Source organism: Hippocampus bargibanti, linkage group LG17, assembly GCF_051943395.1.
Source record: "Hippocampus bargibanti isolate YZ-2025 linkage group LG17, ASM5194339v1, whole genome shotgun sequence".
NCBI lineage: Eukaryota > Metazoa > Chordata > Actinopteri > Syngnathiformes > Syngnathidae > Hippocampus > Hippocampus bargibanti.
In genome coordinates this window covers 8,282,477-8,305,136 of record NC_142750.1, presented here as the reverse complement: position 1 = coordinate 8,305,136, position 22,660 = coordinate 8,282,477, and the positions used below count along the sequence as shown (strand labels likewise).

The 22,660-nt window shown below is 42.4% G+C and overlaps 1 protein-coding gene and 1 long non-coding RNA gene across 2 annotated transcripts in view; one reads left to right on the top strand and one right to left on the bottom strand.

Moving 5' to 3' along the window:
* Positions 1 to 60: 60 nt before the first annotated feature.
* On the bottom strand, positions 61 to 2,063 carry ccdc43 (coiled-coil domain containing 43). Its single transcript, XM_089018947.1, has 5 exons — positions 1,863 to 2,063; positions 1,504 to 1,600; positions 1,133 to 1,268; positions 711 to 766; positions 61 to 406 (listed from the first exon to the last, which is right to left on the bottom strand). The coding sequence occupies exons 1-5, from the start codon at positions 2,034 to 2,036 to the stop codon at positions 219 to 221; spliced, it is 651 nt and encodes a 216-aa protein (XP_088875073.1). The 5' UTR covers positions 2,037 to 2,063; the 3' UTR covers positions 61 to 218.
* Positions 2,064 to 2,088: 25 nt separating this feature from the next.
* The window catches only part of LOC148885524 (uncharacterized), a 148,936-nt gene continuing 128,364 nt past the window's right edge, over positions 2,089 to 22,660 (top strand). The window contains exon 1 of the long non-coding RNA XR_016118087.1: positions 2,089 to 2,216. This is a non-coding gene — a long non-coding RNA (uncharacterized LOC148885524). The remainder of the gene's footprint in view (positions 2,217 to 22,660) is intronic.

Genomic DNA, 22,660 nt, shown 5'->3' with positions numbered 1-22,660 from the left:
CGAAAGTGTTTGCCTGTTTTTTATGTGTGAACCGAAACCTTTAAAATAAAAAAAAAGAAATTACAATTACTCAAAGTTTATTACTTTAAAAAAGACACACTTTGAAAACAAGATGTCTTTGTTCGTTCGTTGTCTCGCTTGCACCTTTTGATTGGATGTCAAGTTTTGATAACGGTTGAATCAACTCCATGTTTCAGCAATTGTCCTTTCTCCTGCTCTCATCTTTTACGTTCACCCTTCTGTGTGCGCTTTTTCTCTTTCTCCTTCCTATCTTGTTTAGCCAGTTTGTCCTTCTCCCTCTGCATCTTGTCCATTTCCTTCTTCTTCTGTGCGTCTTCGCGGGCTTGGTCCCGCTTTTGCTTTTGCCTATTCAGAACCTCCTCCACGTTGGTGTTCTTGAATATGGCTGACACCCAAATGAAAGTCAAGGGCCGAACAGTCGACAGGAAAAAGCATTAGCGCAGAAGTCATCTGCTGCATTTCCTCCGGAGAGGCGCACAGGATGGCATAGGTAGGCTGACCTGCACTGACAAGCATCTATCTTAATGCTAAATCGGGGTCGACGCGTGACAATTTTTGACATGTTAAAGACCCCATACAGACAGAAATAAAATCAGTGTGTACCAGCTGCTCTGTTTAGTCACATGTAACATTTACAACTCGTACAAATTATATTTCTTTTTCAAAAGACATTGACATGGAAAGGATACACTTGTCCTGCCCGGGGATGAGGTGGTCATTTGGCGACTCCTCCTCCTCATCTTCAGTGTTTCAGTTAAGGGAAGCAAATCATCCCTGCCTTTTTACAATTTAGCGTCAAAACATAAAACAGTTACCTTTTCCCAAAGCAGGGCACTTTGGCAGATCAATAATAACACGGTATCACTCCTATTGGGCATAGCCAAAGTGGTCAGCGTAAAAGTTTACACACCCCTAATGCAAATGCAAGGTTTTTGTAAAATTCAAAAATTTGAACAATATGGAAATTATGTTCTATAACTCAAATTTGAATAAAAAAATACTTGAGATGTTAAGTAAAATCATAAACAAGTCAGACTTGATTTGTGGCCAGGAATGTACACAAGACTGACTTTAAATGCCAAAAATCATTGTGTTGCTCGATCAAGGATATTCCTCTTCATCCGTAACGTTGGCGTACTGTGCCAGGAGGGCTTCTTTGTGTTTCTTGGACTCCTCTGACACTACTTTCTGCTTCACCACAATCTGAGCCTGCTTCTCAATCATACTGGCGATGGCCTGGACCTCAACTGGCCGGAGAGGCAAAAATAACCACTTTATTCTCATTGAGACTGGTGTCAATTTACATGAACCATTTGAGCTAATCCGTCCTTGTGTTTATCTGGGACTGATAACAGGCACATTGGCAAACAATGCATATCAAATAGATGTGATTTAAACATATGACAAGTCTGTTTACGCTGCAGCTTGTTGAAGCTTCAAGTCAAATTTGATTATTTATATGCATAATATGTATTAAATTACCATCGCCGGCATCCCGCTTGTTTGCTGAGCGTTTGCAGTCGTCTGTCCAGTGCTTGAGGATCTCCTGGCAGACATCCTCCAGCGTGTCCTCTTCATCCTGTGCATTTGGAGTACAGTAAACAAGACAACAAACCCTATCAATCCAAGCGGGTTAGTTTGACGGTTAATTGTTTGTTACTTTGTGACGCAAATGGAAAGAGCAGGAGATTGGGTTTTGTCTTTCAATTTCCGTGCAGTTTATGGCCCATACCTGAGGGGTCACTTAATTAACTGTAACGCGTCCCAAGAATAAACTTTGCTTTAGCGGCGAAACAGCTGTCATGTTGGCTACGCGCGACATGAGGGCGTGACTCGCTCACCAAAAATGCCGATAATATCCCTTGAAGCGCGTCTCGTTTCTCCTCGTCGCTCTCTTCTTCTCGTAGCATGCCCAAAATATAAGCGCCGTACACTTCGCGGTCGACTTCCAAAACATCAAGCCGTTCATTTAGCCATTTTTCGAAGTCCCCGGCGTCTATCCCGGGCGCAGCCATCTTGGCTATTCGGGGTCCTTCAACCGGCACGCAGCTGCCCTCCATCTTGCCTGTTTGCAAATAGTAGAGAAAGTGTCATTCGGCGTTTCTTGCCAATCAACATAAAACTTCCGAAGAACATCATTCCGCATTGCCCCTTTGGAACTTCGATGCAACAGCAATGACGAGCCTGGCATACAGGTAACGTCAGAGTTTCATTTTCACTTTTGCAAACAATACTGGCGACTGTTTCTTGTATATTTTTCGTCGTAATTTGTGTTATACAGCTGCTTTGAATAAGAAAGGAGCAGGTGCATCATATTGGAGCCAAGCACTTCTAATCACCCAACGCTGACAGTGGCCACCAAAAGAAATTTGTGATTGATGATAGGCTTTTTAAAATATTAGTTTTTCAAAAGTCAAAAAAGACCTAACTCGAGGAATGTGTGGGTAAAATTGGGGACACACACACACACACACACACACACACACACACACACACACACACACACACACACACACACACACACACACACACACACACACACACACACACACACACACACACACCTGCATACTTGCTACTTTACTGTTCCGTTCGTTTGTATGGATACCACACGTTTACAAATATAATCTTTAAAAGGCAAGTTTAAATTTGCCTTTCAGGGATTTTAATTATTCAACAAATGCTCTCTATCTTGTCTGTTTGAAAATAGTTGCAATGTATTTTTTTTGCTGCTTTTTAATCCAGTTCTATCATCCAAGCCTTGAATTAGAATTCGTAGAAAACACTACTTAACAGTTGCTGATTGAAAATGTTTGGATTGTCGTGTACACACAAACGTAGGCCCTCACTTGCAGGCTTTGAGCATCACCAGGCCGCCAATAGTTTCATGAACGTTTAAATACCCTAAAATAAGCTGTCATTTGTCAAATGCTTTTGTTTTGGCACTAGAAAATCCTCAACGAGTCTCTGATTGTTAATTCACACTTTTTTTTGTGTGGATGACGAGATGGAGTACCTACAGATCAAAAACAGGTGTGCATGGACGTGCCATACTGGTGTTCTCCACTAGGCGGAAGTAGAATACACAAATAGTCCACTGAGTAGATTATACGTATTGAGTAGAGTCTACTCAATCAGCTTCTTTTGAATTTCGTTGCGTGTTCGTCGGGTCAATGTTAATCCGTGTATGTCATTTGCAGCGAATTTGCTTTATGCTTATGCATCACATCCGCCTTGTTTAAGTGTAATTTCTGTACAAGAAAATGGCCCGCCAGCTGTTTTGTTGGCCCCCCTGTTCATTTGACATCGGGACAACACTTCACAGCTGTTTGAATATATTAAATCAAGATTCTGTTTGAATGACTTCATTCTGCTTCCAGAAAGTGATTCGTGCAAGTGGGTTTTCGGTGTGTGTTTTGGGTGTGGCATGGGGGGTTATTAGTTACAACCATACTTATGCCATCAGCCAATCCCACTGCTCCCACATAATGGCTTCACACTTGACTGACGTTGCCATAATGAAGTGTGAAGCTTCTGTCGGAGGCTACCGAGATGAAACATGCCACCTTTGTGTCCATCCATCCATCCAGCCGTTATCCGTACAACTTATTCCTCAATAGGCTCGCAGGGGGTGCTCTAGCCTATTCCAGTCGTCTGCGGGCACTAGGCAGGGGACACCCTGAATCGATTTCCAGCCAATTGCAGGGCACACAAAGGCAAACAATCATTCACTCTCACACTCGCACCTAGGAAGAATTTTGAGTGTTCAATTAGCCTACCATGCATGTTTTTGGAATGTGGGAGGAAACAGAAGCGTTTGGAGAAAACCACGCAGGCCCAACGACCGGGTCTTGAACTCACAACCTCTGCACTTTGAAGCTAGCGTGCAAATAGTCAAATATTCGCTTATTCTTGTGACTTTTTCGGACTGACATTGACATTTGTGGTTTTGATATTTTCCCATGAAAAGGTTCCTTAATATATTTTGTGGGGTTTGAAGAAGTCTTGATATTTTTGTAAGTATTGTTTCTTTATTACCAATTCTGTATTTGGCCAAAAACGTTTTTTCTGGGATGGCTAAAAACGCCTTATGATAAATGTTTTTGATTTTTTTTGGGCAAAAAAATGCCTTACTCTACATCACTGGTGTCAAAGTCAAGGCCCGCGGGCCAAATCCAGCCCGCCACATCATTTTTTTTGGCCCGCGAAAGCAAATCAAACTTGTTAAATTCCATGATGATTGCTAAAATCTGAGCCAAAATTTCATATTTTTGGATGTCAACTGCAATAAAAGTCATTATTCTTAACTTCAGATTTGAAAACGAGTTATTCATTAATTTGCTGTGTGCTCTATATGTAATATTTGAAGGGATTTAAATATTCTAATGGGTTCCCCAAATTCATAACGGCCCTCGAGAGGAAACCATAACTACAATGTGGCCCGCGGCAAAAAGTGACTTTGACACCCCTGCTCTACATGGTCGCTTTTCTTCGGGCTGAAAACACCTTACCATACATGGTTGTTTTTTCACAGATGTTTATTTTGGTGATGAATTGTCCTAAATCTGACTTGTGGCATCAGCTGTTTGCCCAGTGGTCAAACCAAATTCGGCATTGAAACCGTCCCCACTCTTGTGCAGATGAACTTGTCCGTTAACACATGCCACAGTGACAAACAAAACTTGTTTTAATTTTTTTCTTTGTCCCGTCAGTGCCAGGGCAAATAATTGTGTTAAAATATGTTAAATTAGAAGTACTGGTTCAATTAATTGTCTTTTTAAGCAGAAGTTTTAAATCCCCACTTTGAAATATTGTTGTCCCTTGAGTGCTGAGGTGTCACGACTATGCTACCAAGTAATGGTCAGCCGACAGGGTAGCATGGAGTGCAAAGGGGCGTGGGGTAGCTTCCCTTCCACTGAGCACCAATCGTCATAGTTCAAGCTGAGTGACTCGGGGAGGTTGAGGTGGAGGGGAGGGGCGGTCACCGCTTAATGCCACTGCTGCTCTTAGTAATGCGTAGCTTTAGGACGCCTGTCCTATTTATATTGAAGGGCTGTGGATTGATGCGAAATGACGAGGGCTGCGAGGCTGCAAAGTGGATGGGCATCCACATGCTCCATTCCACAGGCAAATATACACACACGCACACACACACACACACACACACACTGGGCCACCAATGCCACCAGCCTTGGAAAAAGCCCTGCAGTCTCAATGTGCAATGTCCTCTCTGTGTCAACATATCCTCTGTGCCAAGCGCTAATGTGACAGAATATAACAAGAGCCCCCGAACAAGCAGTCGGCAGCAGTGCAACAGGGCCACGCTTCATCATCCTCGCCTCCTCGTGTCGCCGTCCAGCTCATAGTGGAGCTGCTCTACCACACACTCAAGTTCAGCTAATTAAAAGCAACTCACTTTTGTCGCCACGTTAAAAAACCGGCGTGGATTGTATCCATCGCGGCAATGCGCCATCACCTTCTTCGGGAGACTTGATTGCGCTCTTTCTCGAACTGGCTCGTTCCACGCATTTGAATGGTGTTTCGTCATGTCAGCCATGATTTATCTTGATCATTTCATTGAATTTTATGACTCTGCCGTATACACACTGGTAGTCTTTGGGACCTTGGATGTTTGTCCACCAACCCAATTATGGATGAGAAATGTTTTGTAATTATTGAACGTATTTAATGATGTCATTTTTAAGAAAGCCCCAAAATGCGAATCTAACCTCTGAAGATGGAGGACACTGATTTGCTGTGGCGACCCCTTGAAGGGAAAAGCCAAAAGGGAAAGAAGAAGATTATTGTTTGAGCACCTCAGTTTGAATTTGGCGAGTCATGGACACTAACGGGCTTCTTGTTAACGCAAGAACAATGCTTGGACAAAAATGGCATTTTTTTTTTACTTTTTAAAGGACAACCGACACCATTTTTTTGTCTCCTAACTGACATCAGAAAAACGTTTTATAGCATCGAAAATACCCAAAACACACAGGCTGATATTTTTACTCAACTTCAAAACACCAATAAAATGAGTTAGTGTCCCAAAACTACTTCAAAATGACCCCAGAAATGGCCAGTTTCAGAAGGTCCCGCCCCCTTGTTCGTGACATCACGCCAGGACGTCTTGCCTTGCTCTAGAATCAAAACAATGGCTTCAGATTCGGAGAAGATTCTTTCTTGTTACTCATCCACTTATGAATATGATTCAAATAGTTCTGAAGAGGAAAGCATAAATGTTTGCAATCGATAAAAGAAGTTCATCCGTATCAATTCGATCTGTCTGGACTCCAATGTAGCGCCCAGAAAATGCACAAGATGGCGCACAAGCTCCGTTGGAAATGGCTGATTTATCCACTGGGCATTTGTGTAAATTTAACGCAATTGCCTGTGACACATAACAACTCACCATTGCGTTATTTATGTAGTTTTACTTCTAATTTCGCCATCAACACCGTGTTTTGAGACAAAAAAAAGTTCCCAAAATGCATTGTGTGTCGCTTTCTCGGTTCCAGACGTGATGTCACGTCAGTCATCGTCATCAACTGGAAAACAAGACTTCATGAATATTCCGCGCGAGTCTTAAAATGTAAAATATAGCTATATGCGGTGAAATCTTTGTAAAATGTGCTCAGTAGAAGTCATTTGAAGTGATTTTACAAATTTTGGACACATGTCCGGAGGTTTTGGTTGTACTTTAAGTTACAAAAAACATTTTTTTTCCAAATCTTTTCCAGAGCTAGCATACTGTATCAGTAGCGAGCTACATAAGCAAATACGTATATTGTGTTGATTTTTGTCAGCCGAAAATGGCTGGAAGAGGATAAAAATGGATTTGTTTGCAGATTTACTGCTTTTTGCCAGTTTCAAGACGGACTTTTCAAGAAAAAAATAGATCATTAAGAAAGGCCGTTCAGTTATTTCCTGGATAATGCTACCCTCTAGTGGACTTGCAATAAATCACATCACACTTTTTTGGGTCTGGATTGATTCAACCATAGCACTACTGAAGGCCTAACGATGAAATCCATGGCCCTCCATTCTTTTTCAATAAACGTCAATCTGCAGAGGGTTTATTAAAAAAAAGCACTCAGCTATGAATAGTAATGTCGGTATGTTTCACAGCTTTTGACAATCGCATATTATCAGCACTTTAAACAATCCAACACACCTTTCCAAACCAATTTTCAAGTTCAAATGGTGTGAAGTTCAAAATGGGCTCCCCGTCAATGGTGGTTCGTCACTTTGACAGTGCCCGTCCGTATGTGTGGGAATCATCTGGTTATGTGTAATGAGGCTTTTTATTATTAGCGCTTAAACATCCATGAGGATGAGGTCCGCACATCCCACATGGTCAAGCTTCTGCTCTCTAAGCTTTTTGCACTCGGGCAATTAAATATTTGGAAAGTTAAGTTTTTTTAAAAAAAGGATGAATATGGAACGCTGACTCAGAGAAGTCTACTGAGATGGTGAGAGAGGAGTTCTTAAAGGCCTCTTCAAAACGTCTTGAACATTTGTTTGACTTTTTACTTTTTTTGCTCCCTCACTGTGTGGTTGAAAAAACCTTCCTCCCAGGTTCCATGACCTTCTGACTCCGAGCAGAAACTCTTGGCCAGCGCTCGACACGGGGGGAGGTGGGTAGGGGGTGCGTTCTGAGTGAGGGCTGAGCGGATGCGTCCGGACAGTAGAGTGGAGGAGGGTAAATATTTAGCTGTGCCACGCGGGGAAGGAAGGAGAGAGAAGGGATGGGGGAGGGGTTGCTCTGAGGTTCTTCCTTCGCCAGACCACGTCTCGGTCCCGTTCCTTTTCTCGCTCTGTATTCAGGGTCACGGATCTCATTTCTCAGATCATATTTCAAGCCTGGCCACAGATGGCAAATTAAATTGGAGACTTACCTTCCTTTGTAACACGTGGTTTTACAGAAAGATGAGATGGAAAGAAATGGATAGTGTGGAGCGACGCCTACTTACGGTTGTTTGAAGGTGTATGAATGAAAGCGTTTTCATTCAAAGATGAACCCTGGGAATGAACCGTTGAGTCACGGTAGATGTCCATTTATTGGCTGAAACGTGCATTCCACTTTCGTGTCACTGCGCTTTCAATTCTCGATGACAAAGCGCCTGTCTGCTGTCAATTTAGTGAAATGATCATCCATTGTCTTACAAGTCAAAAAGTGGACTCGCATGGTCTGGTTGATTTTGCTCAAACATTCTCATTCAGGAGTATCAATATTTATACAAAAGCCCGCCAATATTCTTGTGGATTTCAGCTGTATTCGAATATGTACATATAATCACAGAGTACATATGGACATTTGTTAATATTGCACAACTGTGCATGTTTTTATGTTCCTGTTGTGTTTATTATTTTGCTTTGTGTTGACTATCATGTGAAGGGCTTTGTTACTGTTGCAGCTGTTATGAAAGCCCCCACCCCCGTCATAGCACCCCCTGCCCAGCTGCCTCTACATCAGCTCCTCACTGTTTTTAAATCCCTTTCCATTCTACTACAGTAAAGTCTCGTTATATCGATACTCTCGGGAGTCGGAAAAAATATCGATATAACCGGACTATCGATATATCCGATCCTGCGGCATTTAAATTTTCTCCTTGCGTTCATAGAAATAGTATCGTAATAAGCAGTACTATCGATATAACCGATATCGATATAACAAGACTTTACTGTATTTTGTTTATTTTTTCTTTTTTGATTGTTGCTGTGCCGATGACCATTTTGTGTTTGGGGGCCTTTTACTGACCGAGTTGTTTGTTCTGTAGCCACAAGGGAACATAAGTCTTCTTGTGCCGGTCCCAAGCCCGGATAAATACAGAGAGTTGTGTCAGGAAGGGCATCTGACGTAAAAGCTTGGCCAAAACAAACATGCAAATCACGCCTCTGAAGATGGAGGACACTATTTCACTGTGGCGGCCGCTTAAGGGGAAAAGCATTTGCCTTTTGTCCGTTTTAGCGCTTTGTTACAGCTTCAGCTTTTGTTAAAGCGCTATATACTGTAAATTAATATGTATGTATTGTATTTTGTACAACTGCCCCCATTTCAAGCTCAGACAACTCCAGACCTATGTAACTTAGGAATTAACTATTACAGTGGGACCTTGGCTTACGAACTTAATTGGATCCCAGACAGTGTGTAAGGCGAAAAGTGTGTATCCCAAAAATTAATTTCCCATAGGAAACCATTACAATGAGAATAATCCGTTCCCAGGTCCCCATAAAACATAAATTTCTACTTTCTAATTTTCTAAGATTTAAAACTACACAAAATATACCTTATTTTATGTACAATAAATGTGCTATGGTATTACAATTAAAGAATGAAATAAACTACAATAAAGTCATTTGATTTACCTTTGTGATGGTCGTTAATGGCTTGATGGAATGGAGTGTCCGGTTTCCTCAGCGTTAAACACTTGATGAGAAACATCGGCTACTTTCACCGTCTTGAGGAATGATCCCTTGTAGGTGCTTCATCAATTGTGATCTGTTTAGCTGGGTTGATAGCTTTTTGCATCAAGTTTACAGATGACTTGTGCGGGTTATTTGTGGAGCCTGATTGATGGGGTATTTTAACTGTTTTCTATCCGTTTTCTAACTATTCTCACACTCTCACACTTTTGTTTTTTTGTTTCAAGCTCTGTCATCTCCCATTCATGTGTGGGTTTTCTCACTCTCTCTCTGTCTGCCTTGATCTTTAATGTTTAACCTCCCCCCACCCCCACTGCTGGGTTCTTGACCAGTCACGTGGCTTTAACCGAAGACTGGGAGCAGGGAATAGAGGGCAAAAACAGTGGCCACCATTTTCTTGTTAGAACGGGCTCGTTCGCGAACGACACATCACTCATTGTGGCAGCTCCGTGTGTATCCTGAAAAATAGTTCATATCCCAATGTAAAATTTTCATAAATGTAACGTTCGTAAACCGAACAGTTTGTAAGCCTATGGGTTCGTAAACCGAGGTTTCACTGTATTTCCTGATGAAAGAAGAGTCCAAGTGAATTGAATGTTTATGTAGTCCTAAAGCTGAATATTTGGGTGACAATGACAAAAATCCTGGCACTGGAGGCGACACATTTTTGCACATCATCTGGAAGTGAATGAGTTAATAAAAACTTCATTCAACAACACTAATGCATCGGTCAAAATGAGACTCGACACGAGGAATTGCCATTTCAGAAAGCGGAGGGGTGTCGAGTGGTGCATTCAGGTGCACTCAGTTTGGTCGATAACTGGTTTTCGGTTGCAAACCGAGGCATAAAAAGACCAAAATATTTGGTCGAAAACCGAATTGGTCGAGAACCAAGACCGAGGTTTGACTGTAGTATTTGACTGTAGTTTGATTGTAGTATTTGGAATATCACGCAGACCTCCTAGCAAGGTCACTCGCGTCCGGGGGATTATCACTTGAGCAAGACGACGTTGCAGGGGTGTTGACAGTCAGGAGGAGAGTCGCACAGGTCCAAGGGAGGCCTCACCGCGTTTGTCATGATGACGGGTTGAGTCAAACCTGCTCTGCATGAAGCCATCACTCGTCACTGGCACGGTGTGGTTTCATACCACCTGTGAGTGGCACGTCAGGATTTGGTTCTCCTCTTCCTCTTTCTCCCCTTTGGAGTCAAAAGTGCTTCCATTTTTTCCATCAGGAAGATCATGTTAAAAAAAAAACTTCTTCTGCTCATTTGGGGCTGCGTCATGACCTATAAAAGTCTTATTTTTTTTTTTTTTTTTTTTTTTACCAGAGTCAAATCTTGTTTTTCGACCATAATCAGTTCCAGAAATGTGTTGGAAAATCAATTTGGTGGCTGTATAGAGTATGTGGGCGGGGAGGAAATCACTCTTCCCAGTTGACGTTCCAGGAGGACACGATGCATAACAAAAAATGATGGCTGCTGGCACGTAGTTAAGTAATTACGTGCCAGCAACTTCAGTAATGGCTAACTGTAGGCCCACGGATATATGTTGTCGTATTGCAGTAGGTGTGAATTTATTGTACGACTTTTAGAGTGTCTGTGTTTTATACTTCCCCGTTCAGTGTTTGACTTCAACATACATTCCCTATCTGTCTGACCTACTTCAAATCTCCGTTCCCTCTCGGGCCCTCAGATCCTCATCCTCCCTCCACCTCTGTATGCCCTCTGATCGTCTCATCACAATGGGGTGCAGAGCTTTCAGCCGCTCTGCTCCCAAACTCTGGAACTCACTTCCACCATCCTTAATATTGACTCCCTTCCTACTTTCAAATCCCACCTCACAACCCACCTGTTTAAACTTGCCTTCATGGTCTAGTTTAAGTTGCTATTTTATTATTTATCATTTTATTCTTGGTTTTATTGTTTTATGTATTGTTGTTTTATTGTAAAGTGTCCTTTGGGTGTTCAGAAAGGCGCTTGTAAATTAAATTATATTCCATACAAAACATATTGTAGCACTGAATCAACTTACAAACAAATTCACCTTATGAACGACCACTCGAAACGTAACTTGTTCGTAAGGTGGGGACAGTCTGTATAAGGAAGAGGAGGGCAGACGAGTGCTGCATTCAGGTGTGCTCAGTTTGGTCGAGAACGATTTTCGGTTGTAAACGGAGGCATAAAAAACTTGAAATTTTTGGTCGAAAACCGTACCGCAATGTTAAAAAACCGAGGTTTGACTTTATATTGGAACCCCCCCCCCCCGGAATTTTCATTTATTGAAAAGCTAATTAGCGCCTTTTTATTCTTATATTAAAGTGACATGTTTCAAAACCACAATGCAAGGACACCTGAGTTCATTCTGACACCTACCAGAGATTTTCTTCAGCAGTAAATGACACCTTATTAGTACCCATTCCAGCAGTGACAAAAAAAATATTGCTCAACCCCACCCTGAGTGTGTGTTCCATGGCCCGGTATCGACAGCCAGAGTCATTAGAACTTCACACTTGACTTGATAAGAGGAGGTTTCAGGCGACGTGTCTATTCCGATTTGTTCATTTCATGCGAGTGAATGACCCCGCGAGAGTCTTTGGGTGGATAAAATATTGTCAGGCTTGTACGTTTGGACCCCCTCGCCTCTTGGGAATGTGGTCCGGCGGCTGTCGCCCGGGTTATGAATAGATGTGAACTGGGGCGAGGGGGTGGAAAAGGGCGTTAAAGTTTATGTGTTCAAGGAAGAAGTAGCTGATAGCTTATCCGTCACTCTCTCGGAGAATGAAGGAAAGGGCGCGGGTCAGCCCGGTCAGTCGGATCTATTTTGTCGTAACAATGAGCTCTTGTCTGATGGAGATGTGCCGACTGTCCGTCAGTCACTTTGCAGCGCCGATATGGCGTCAGCGTTGTCTGGAGGATCCGGGTGAGGTTCGACCCACTTGGACCTTCTTTTAAATGTCTGGTCAGTGTGTTGTCAGATTGGGATCTCCCTCCCCGGTCAGGTAGTATTGTCCCCCATGCCAACCGTCGCGTTGATGACTTTAGCTCCTCACGCTGTTGACATCCTCGGTGGAGGGGCAGGGAGCAGATCAAAATCTCAAGATGGGCTCTTGGCAGCGCATTTTTTGTGTGTTTAAGGTTAGGCCATGTCCGTAGGGAAGAGTATTTTAAATGATGTCTTTTTTCGCCCTTTTGTCCACATCAAACTGTTCTCTGGTTTGTATTAAAAAAAATCTTTGAAAATGTCATACAGAGACTCCCCCTACTACAACGGTCATTTTTGTAAGATTCTACATGTACCTATCTTTATAGATCATATATTTTATTAAATGTATATTTTTCAGGACAAAACAATATAGGTTAATTATATAAGCCTTAAACATACTTATATAAACCTTAAACATACATTCCTCACAGAATATAGAACTGAAGCAACTTACGAACAAATTCACCTTCGGAACGACTTTTCGGAACGTATCTCGTTCGTAAGTTGGGGACCGTCTGGATATCCATCCCTTGTGAGTATAGGAAAAGATCATTTGATAAGTGTAGATACAAATTTTCACTTGAGTCAATTTTGTGTCAATGATGCATTCGTTTGTAATCCTTAATATTGACTCCCTTCCTACTTTCAAATCCTCCCTCACAACCCACCTGTTTAAACTTGCCTTCATGGTCTAGTTTAAGTTGCTATTTTATTATTTATCATTTTATTCTTGGTTTTATTGTTTTCTGTATTGTTGTTTTATTGTAAAGTGTCCTTTGGTGTTCAGAAAGGCGCTTGTAAATTAAATTATTATATTCCATACAAAACATATTGTAGCACTGAATCAACTCAAACAAATTCACCTTATGAACGACCACTCGAAACGTAACTTGTTCGTAAGGTGGGGACAGTCTGTATAAGGAAGAGGAGGGCAGACGAGTGCTGCATTCAGGTGTGCTCAGTTTGGTCGAGAACGATTTTCGGTTGTAAATGGAGGCATAAAAAACTTGAAATTTTTGGTCGAAAACCGAACCGCAATGTTAAAAAACCGAGGTTTGACTTTATATTGGAAATTCCCCCCCCCCCCCCCCCCCCCCCCCCCCCCCCCCCCCCCGGAATTTTCATTTATTGAAAAGCTAATTAGCGCCTTTTTATTCTTATATTAAAGTGACATGTTTCAAAACCACAATGCAAGGACACCTGAGTTCATTCTGACACCTACCAGAGATTTTCTTCAGCAGTAAATGACACCTTATTAGTACCCATTCCAGCAGTGACAAAAAAAATATTGCTCAACCCCACCCTGAGTGTGTGTTCCATGGCCCGGTATCGACAGCCAGAGTCATTAGAACTTCACACTTGACTTGATAAGAGGAGGTTTCAGGCGACGTGTCTATTCCGATTTGTTCATTTCATGCGAGTGAATGACCCCGCGAGAGTCTTTGGGTGGATAAAATATTGTCAGGCTTGTACGTTTGGACCCCCTCGCCTCTTGGGAATGTGGTCCGGCGGCTGTCGCCCGGGTTATGAATAGATGTGAACTGGGGCGAGGGGGTGGAAAAGGGCGTTAAAGTTTATGTGTTCAAGGAAGAAGTAGCTGATAGCTTATCCGTCACTCTCTCGGAGAATGAAGGAAAGGGCGCGGGTCAGCCCGGTCAGTCGGATCTATTTTGTCGTAACAATGAGCTCTTGTCTGATGGAGATGTGCCGACTGTCCGTCAGTCACTTTGCAGCGCCGATATGGCGTCAGCGTTGTCTGGAGGATCCGGGTGAGGTTCGACCCACTTGGACCTTCTTTTAAATGTCTGGTCAGTGTGTTGTCAGATTGGGATCTCTCTCCCCGGTCAGGTAGTATTGTCCCCCATGCCAACCGCCGCGTTGATGACTTTAGCTCCTCACGCTGTTGACATCCTCGGTGGAGGGGGAGGGAGCAGATCAAAATCTCAAGATGGGCTCTTGGCAGCGCATTTTTTGTGTGTTTAAGGTTAGGTCATGTCCGTAGGGAAGAGTATTTTAAATGATGTCTTTTTTCGGCCTTTTGTCCACATCAAACTGTTCTCTGGTTTGTATTAAAAAAAAATCTTTGAAAATGTCATAAAGAGACTCCCCTACTTACGAACATTCGAGTTACGAACAACGGTCATTTTTGCAAGATTCTACATGTACCTATCTTTATAGATCATATATTTTATTAAATGTATATTTTTCAGGACAAAACGATATAGGTTAATTATATAAGCCTTAAACATACTTATATAAACCTTAAACATACATTCCTCACAGAATATAGAACTGAAGCAATTTACGAACAAATTCACCTTCGGAACGACTTTTCGGAACGTATCTCGTTCGTAAGTTGGGGACCGTCTGGATATCCATCCCTTGTGAGTATAGGAAATGATCTTTTGATAGGTGTAGATACAAATTTTCACTTGAGTCAATTTTGTGTCACTGATGCATTTGTTTGTAACATCAGAATCAGAATCATCTTTATTGCCAAGTATGTAGAACACACAAGGAATTTGTTTCCGGTAGAACACGCTGCACTAGTATCGTTGTCAAAAAAACTGCTAAGTGGCACTATACAGTTCCATTTTGGCTACTGTTGAAAGAGTTCAAAGAGTTAATGGCTTGGGGGAAGAAGCTGTTTAAATGTCTGCTGGATTTGGTGCGCATGGATCGGTAGCGCCTGCCTGAGGGGAGTAGCTGGAAAAGGTGGTGGGCAGGGTGCGGAGGGTCCAGTAGGATTTTCCGCGCCCTAGTTTGGATTCTTGCAGTGTGCAAGTCCTCGAGAGTGGGTAGGGCGGTGCCAATGATTTTTTTTTCCGCCGTCCTAACTGTCCGTTGAAGTCGGATTTTGTCCATTTTTGTGGCGGCCCCGAACCAAACGGTGATGGAAGAACACAGGATGGATTCGATGACAGCCGTGTAGAAATGTTGCAGCACCTCCTGTGGCAGGCCATGCTTGTTTAGCAGCCTCAGGAAGTACATTCTCTGTTGGGCCTTTTTCAGGATAGAGTTGGTGTTGACCTCCCACTTCATGTCCTGGGAGACTGTAATTCCCAGGAACTTGAAGGTCTCAACGGTTGACACCAGGCAGTTGGATAGTGTGAGGGGTACATTTTATGTCACCCTAAAGCACAGGTGACAAAGTCAAGGCCCGGGGGCCAAATCCGGCCCACCACATCATTTTTTTCGGCCTGCGGAAGCAAATCAAGCTTGTGAAATTCCATGATGCTTGCTAAAATCTTAACCAAAATTTCATATTTTTGGATGTAAATCACAATATCAGTCATTATTATTGACTTCAGATTTGAAAACTAGTTATTCATTAATTTGTTGTGCGCTCTATATGCAATATGTAGAGGGGATGAAACATTCTAATGGCTTCCTCAAATTTATAACGGCCTTCAAGAGGAAACCATAAGTACAATGTGGCTCGCAGGGAAAAATGACTTTGACACCCCTGCCTTAAAGGAACCGGGACCTAGTCTACCACGTGGACAAACAAACCTAAACACGGCCATCCAATATTTGTTAGCAGTTCAAACTGTTATATGCGGCTATGTTGTGTCACTCTAACTCTGCTCGCGAGTGCGCCTTTTGTTCTGAATATACTTCTGACTAGCTTCTCAATGACACTCAAGGCCTTGCCGTTTGGCGCTCGACAGCTTGGATCGCACGTCTTGACCCTTTCAGGGACAGCGGTAACTACTACGGCTTACTCTCTTTTCAAGCTACAGAGTGCATGAAAAGGTTAATCTGATTTTGTTGTGGCACATTCCTGGCAGCAGCCTTATTGTTGTTGTTTTTTTTTTGTGGAGAAGCGTTTCTACGTGTCTTTCCTGAGAGAAATTGACCATTGTTTACCGGCGGTAACCATACCGTGCCTTTTGTGGATGTTGCCAATGTATACCCCATTCGCCTGATGAACCCTGACCAAGTTACAACTTTTCAAGGCTTCTCTGCTCACTTTTATACGTCCGCGGCCCATGTCGGTGTTCGTTCCGACAGACTTTTGTGAATAGGATTCTGGCGGCAATAACAAACCACAGCGGATCAATATCCGCAACACGTACGATCAATAGTTTTGCTGAATTGCTGATATTTCTTTTCTTGTCCAAGGCCACACGGAAACCCCGCCCGCCTCCATCTTTCCAAACTCACCCTAACAATAATAATAAGAAAAAAATCCCATCCTTGTCTCCTTCAACCTGAGCAGTTTTTTTACGTGCAAATACGAGAGCGCGTGCAAAAATATCCGATAGTTTGTTATGGACAGTCATTCAGTCTTAAGCACTTTCTGCACCCTCTTTGTTGTATGAAGCAATTCTAGAGGAGAGGGGAGAGGATCAAAGCATCATTTTCACCAGTGGATTGGGGACATCATGGTGAAATGTGCGCGTCTGCTCCGAGCTAAATGTTGAAAGCAAAGACGAAGCCGTAGAATCCATTGACGAAAAGATATTGTCACATCTCCTGTCCCATGTAAATCCGCTTCAATTCCAAGCCGCGACACTTCCACATAAATAACAAATATGACAACACAAAGACACAGTCATTAATTCTTCAGCACTTTCTGCACCCTCTTTGTGACATGAAGCAGTTGTAGAAGAGGAGAGGATCAAAGCATCCTTTTCAGCAGTGGATAAGAGACGTCATAGTGGAATGTGCATGTCGACTCCAAGCTAAATGTTGAAAGCAAATACACAGCTGTAGCATCTATTGACGAAAAACGATTGTCTCACATGTCCTGTCCTACTCATCATTGGAAAAAAAAGAATTAATTCCTAAATTATATGGGTCTGGAGATATATGATCTGTCCAAAATACAATGGCGGCTGTCCAAAATACAATGCAATCCATACCTATTGGTTTATTTAGCGCTTTAACAACAGCTGAAGCTGGAAAAAGAGCGCTAGCATGGAAAAAAAGGAAATGTTGCCGCCTTGTGGAAAAGAAAAAACATTGCCGGGGGCCATGGCCAGCGCTTCATCAGCACCCAAGCATGACAAAACAAAACCCAAACAAATCCGGAATGGCTGTGAATGAGTTAAATCCTTGCGTATTGTATTTCCTGTCACCAACATGTGTCTCTGCCTCCATATTAGCTTCCCGCCGTACAAGTACAACCAAGACCGCGCCAAAAAAACAAATCTGTCTCACTTACGCAAATCTTTTCTTTAATCACACCTAACTTTTTTCCCTTCCCTTCCTTCTTCTCGATGCCAATTAACAAGCTTTGATGTTTATCCGCCATCATGGCCAAAATTCGACATCCAAAAGATAATCACTACCCCTCACGCAAAAAAAGTCTCTGTCAAATTTATGTCCCACACTGCAGATCAGAAAGAGCCCCCACGACAACGCGGGGAATTCGTTTTGGCAGCGACGCTAATATGGCGTCGCTTGTTGTTTCCGCAACTGATTTTCTTTAATCCTCCACTTGTTCCACTTTCGGTAAGCACGTTGGAGGGGGGGGAGGGGGTTAATTTTGTAATCTGGGAGGTCACGTCGACGCAAAAACCGACAACAACGCGGCCCACTTGCTCATCCCCTGTTCCTCGCTGCGCCTCGTCAAGCGCTACCATAATTAGACGAAATTAAGACGAATGCGCAGGCCTTCCGCGATCAATTGGTATCGAGCAGCGGAACCTTGCTCGCCCCTCGGCCTCCACCGAGGGGCGGTGGGGGGCTTCACTCAGTCGGCACATCATTTATATCAATAGCTTTTGTTTTTCTTTGCTACACTGTCCAAAGTCTCGCGCCATCGCTTCGTGAAGTGGCCGGCGTGACACGCTACGATTGATATCGCAGGTGCGCTCGCACGTTTTCATGAAAGTGTGCGGTAAATATGTTGACTTTTGGGGGAACTTTTATTCATTTATTTTTGTCTCCTCGCGCTAACAAGTTGACCCACTCTTTTTTTTGGTCCCGTCTCGTTCCATCTTGTCTTGTTTTTTTTTGTTGTGATTCTGGCTCATGAGAAGATAGCCCGCCATGCTTTTTATTGATGTTGCCCATTTGGCTCGATGGAATTGCCGTCTAAAGATTGATTTCAATCTCTTGCTCATGGAATACCATTGAAAAATGCGGGTGTATGAAAAGTGAAAAAAAAAAAAGATGAAAAATAATGCTGTATTTTTCGGGGGCTAAAACAAAGCAAGACATTCATGGTTGAATTTGTTCTTTAAAATGTTGATAATAATAATAGATTACATTTTAAGCGCCTTTCAAAGCTCTCAAGGACACTTTACAGTCACAGACAAGCATAGGTACGAGAATAAATAAAATACAATAACATATAGAATGCAATAAATAAAATACAATTATAAATAGAAACAAGAGAGAGAGCTACACAGAAAATGCTATTTTAAATAGGTGGGTTTTGAGATGGGACTTGAAGGTGGGAAGAGAATCGATGTTACGAATGTTGGGATGAAGTGAGTTCCAAAGTTTGGCGGCAGAGCAGCTGAAGGCTCTATCACCCATCGTGCTGAGACGGGCAGGGGGGGCACACAGAGGTGAGGATCTGAGGGAACGAGAGGGAATAGAAATTTGAAGGTCAGAAAGGTATTGGGGAGCAAGGTTATGGATAGCTTTAAATGTATAAAGAATTAACTTATTTTTTTTCCATTGTACTCCTACTAATCATAATGAAAATTTAAATTCGCCTTCCTGTTTACATAAACTAAATACAAAATATTGACTTTTCTGGTTTTGCGGCTGTCGCTTTTTACTCATTCACTGCCAGAGGGTTTTTGTCACTTTCACTGAAATTGCTGGACCCACAGAATATTGAGTTTTAGGACTAAATAAACATTCAACGCAGCGTAACAAACTTTAGAAAATCTTCTTTCATCAGGAAGAAAAGAGTTAATTCCTGAATTACATGGGTCTGGAGTTGTATGAGCTTGAAACTGTACAAAATAAGATACAATACATACGTATTGATTTATATAGCGCTTTAACAAAGCGCTAACATGGAAAAAGGGGAAATGCCGCCCCCTCATGGAAAGGAAAAACATTGTCAGAGGTCTAACCAGCGCTTTATCGGCATCCCCTGCAAGCAAAAGTAAAACCGAACAAATTTGAGAATGGTGCTCGACGTCACATTTTCAATTCCCGAAAAAATTGGGGAATGACAGCGAATGAGTTAATGCTGTAGCGCTTAGCTTATTTTTACACTTGAAAATGTGAACATTGTCGATACTGACAAAGATGTCATGTTGACAGATTGGAACCTTGGAACAAATAGAGATCATCGGAATGGAAGTACAGTATGATACACGTAGTTCACGTAACTGAAAATAAATCTGAAATAAAACACTCATTTTGCTCCATTGAATAAATAATTGGAATTATTTGTTCTGCGATTAAGTGACATCCGGTATTCTCTATTTGTTTGAGTTATCTTCCCAAAAAACACATTTCTTTCCATGATGTTTTTTTTCAGTCAAAAAGGAAAACAAGAAGTATTATCTAGCTATCCAGCTATCTAGCTGGCTTCTCGCTAGCTAGCTATTTGCTATATAGCTCCCTGGCCGGCTATCAAGCTAGCTATGTATTAGCTATATAGCTATCTAGCTAGATTTCTATCCTTTTGAGTTACTTCCGGGTTAAGTGAACGCTGGCGCGTGTGGCTGCCGCTGCTCACCCACAGAAAAACTTATCCTGTGACTGTAAAGTGACCTTGAGTTTTTAAAGGCGCTTATAAATGAAATGTATTATTATTGTAGCCACGGCTGGTTACATTTCTATTATTTACACTCTTGTTGTATTTACAACTCGTTTTTCTGTTTCCATTGAGTGCAATCTTGCCTTTGAATCTTGTTTGGGATGATGAGCCGAGTGCCGTCCGTCTTGTGTGGCCCACGACACGTTGGGGCTCCACACGGCGAGTCTTAATGAGTCTGATGAGTGATGAGTCTTATTTCTCTCCATACGGTCCCGCCAGAGAAAAACAATACCGGGACAATCACGGAGCCCCATGTGATTGCGAAGGTCGAAATGGAATACAAACGAGCTCAATTTGTCATTTCCGTGCAAAGTTGTGACACCTCTTATCGTTCATTTATTTAGTAGTAATTGCTGCCATTTTGTTTTTGTCGTTTTTTTTAGGGGGTGCATGTATTGATTTGACCTTGGAATCTTTCGTCAGACTGATATTTGATCAGCACTATAAAAATGGGGTTTCCCTTATAAATATAATTGGGGTGTTTTGAAACTTTGTAACACCCATTCTTAGCCAAATACTGTACATCTCCAATGCCTTGAATATATTTCCTGAGAACCACGATATCGCTCAATAAATTCAACGGATTTGCAAACCTATGTTTTCTGCCAGCTGCAATTTGTTTCCCCCCCTCCTGCATCCTTTAAGCGTGACTTGATTTTGGTAAACATTACACACATGGCAGCCGTACCCGTTGCATCACCTCCACTCTCACTCTGGAGGATTTCGTTTATAAGGGTAGCGTAGCGCACTTTCTATTAGCTGCTCTGGCTAAGGTTAATGGTGTAGTCGTGAACCGCTGTCGCTGACAGATCCGCTCTGTCCTCCATGGGTCACTGAGCTCGCTTGGTGGTTTACAAGTACTCAAGGGTGTCGGCTTTAACTCGCCATGTACGCTAAAAGCTCTAAGGCCTACCGATTGCGCTGCAGAGCTGCAATTTTCGCCGTTAACGCTTTAGGCTAAGTTGGCGACAACCTCTTTTGTTGTTACGTTCTAGCTGTTACAACGAAGGATAATTCGATGGGTGAATTCTCGGCAATTGCAAAAGCTCATACGCTTAAAGCTAGCTCCGCTAACATGCTTGTTTTTGGATATCATATTTTGGCACCCGGTGACCACCACCATCCAGCAACAGCTAATCATGGACCCCATGCCTGTGATTTCCAGCGTCAACTTTTAAGGTCCGAGCTCGGTTAGCTGGTTGCTAGGCACACCGAAACACAGGGCACACCGAAACAAACAACAATTACTGCTCACAAACGCACTTCAGGACAATTTAAGGTATATAGGGGGGTGCCGATAAAGCGGTGTACAGAACTCTGGCAATGTTATTCCCCTGCCATGAGAGGACATCATTTGCCTTTTGTCCATGTTAGCGCTTTCTTACAGGTTCAGCTGTTGTTAAAGCACTATATATATGTATATGAATATGTATGTGTTGTATTGTATTTTGTACAGCCACCCCATTTCAAGCTCAGATAACTCCAGACCCATAAACTCTTTTTTCTGATGAAAGAAGAGAGTCTAAGGTTTCTAATTCTGAATTGAATGTTTATATAGTCCTAAAAGTCAATAATCTGTGGGTCCTGCAATTTGAGTGAAATAACAAAAACTCTGGCACTGGAGTGGACACATTTTTGCACATCGTTTGGCAGTGAATGAGTTAATAAAAACTTTATTCAAGGACACTAATGTGTTTCTGGCTTATCTGTGAACACATATCTGGATGATCCCAATGATGTTTTGACATAAGAGCATATTGACTTTGGCCGTGCTTTGACATAAGAGCATTTGGGCTTGGGAGTGGCTGATCTTTGCCAAGCCGAATTAATTCAACACTTTTATTTATTAAGAGCAATTACAAATTTTTCGGACTTTGGCAAGCATCATGGAATTTGCTTTCGCGGGCCGAATAAAATGATGTGGCGGGGCAGATTTGGCCCCCGGGCCTTGGCTTTGACACTTCTGATCAAAATGCACCAAAAATTACAGACATTTTTTCATAGACGGTTTGTCTATGCTCTTGCTGAACATTGCTTGTGAATAACTACCTTACCCTTTGACCAAATTCAAACGCCCACAATTTGGTTTTCTTACTTCCATTATACTTTCATAAAGAACCTCCCGGACTTGAACTCAGCCCGAGAGAGCGCCCATGTACGCAAAGTGTTTGAGAGCTCATCACGTTTATAGGGTGACGTCGAATTAAAAAAAAAAAACGTAGGCGAGAGCCTGTCCGAAGCATCTTTCAGGATTAATGTTGTACGAAGCGGTGCTATTAATCCTCCTCCCCGCTCGCCGTTACGCTTTACAGAATATGAAGGTGACAAAGTGCACTGTAAATATTAACCAGAGTATCCCTTTGCAATTTTGCCCAGTGCACTAGCTTTTCCGCTTATTACCGCCACTGTAATGAGCCACCAAGGAAAACCCCCCTCGTACATTCTCCTTCGTAGAGATGTGCTGCGACGGTTTTTAAAATTTTATTTATTCCTT

Excerpts from the sequence above, each read along its gene's own strand:
- ccdc43 (XM_089018947.1), bottom strand. The coding sequence starts at position 2,036 with ATGGCTGCGCCCGGGATAGACGCCGGGGACTTCGAAAAATGGCTAAAT. Across the intron at positions 1,601-1,862 it reads GGATATTATCGGCATTTTTG|GATGAAGAGGACACGCTGGA; the intron begins GTGAGCGAGTCA and ends CCAAATGCACAG. Across the intron at positions 407-710 it reads CATCCCCGGGCAGGACAAGT|CCATATTCAAGAACACCAAC; the intron begins GTATCCTTTCCA and ends TTTGGGTGTCAG.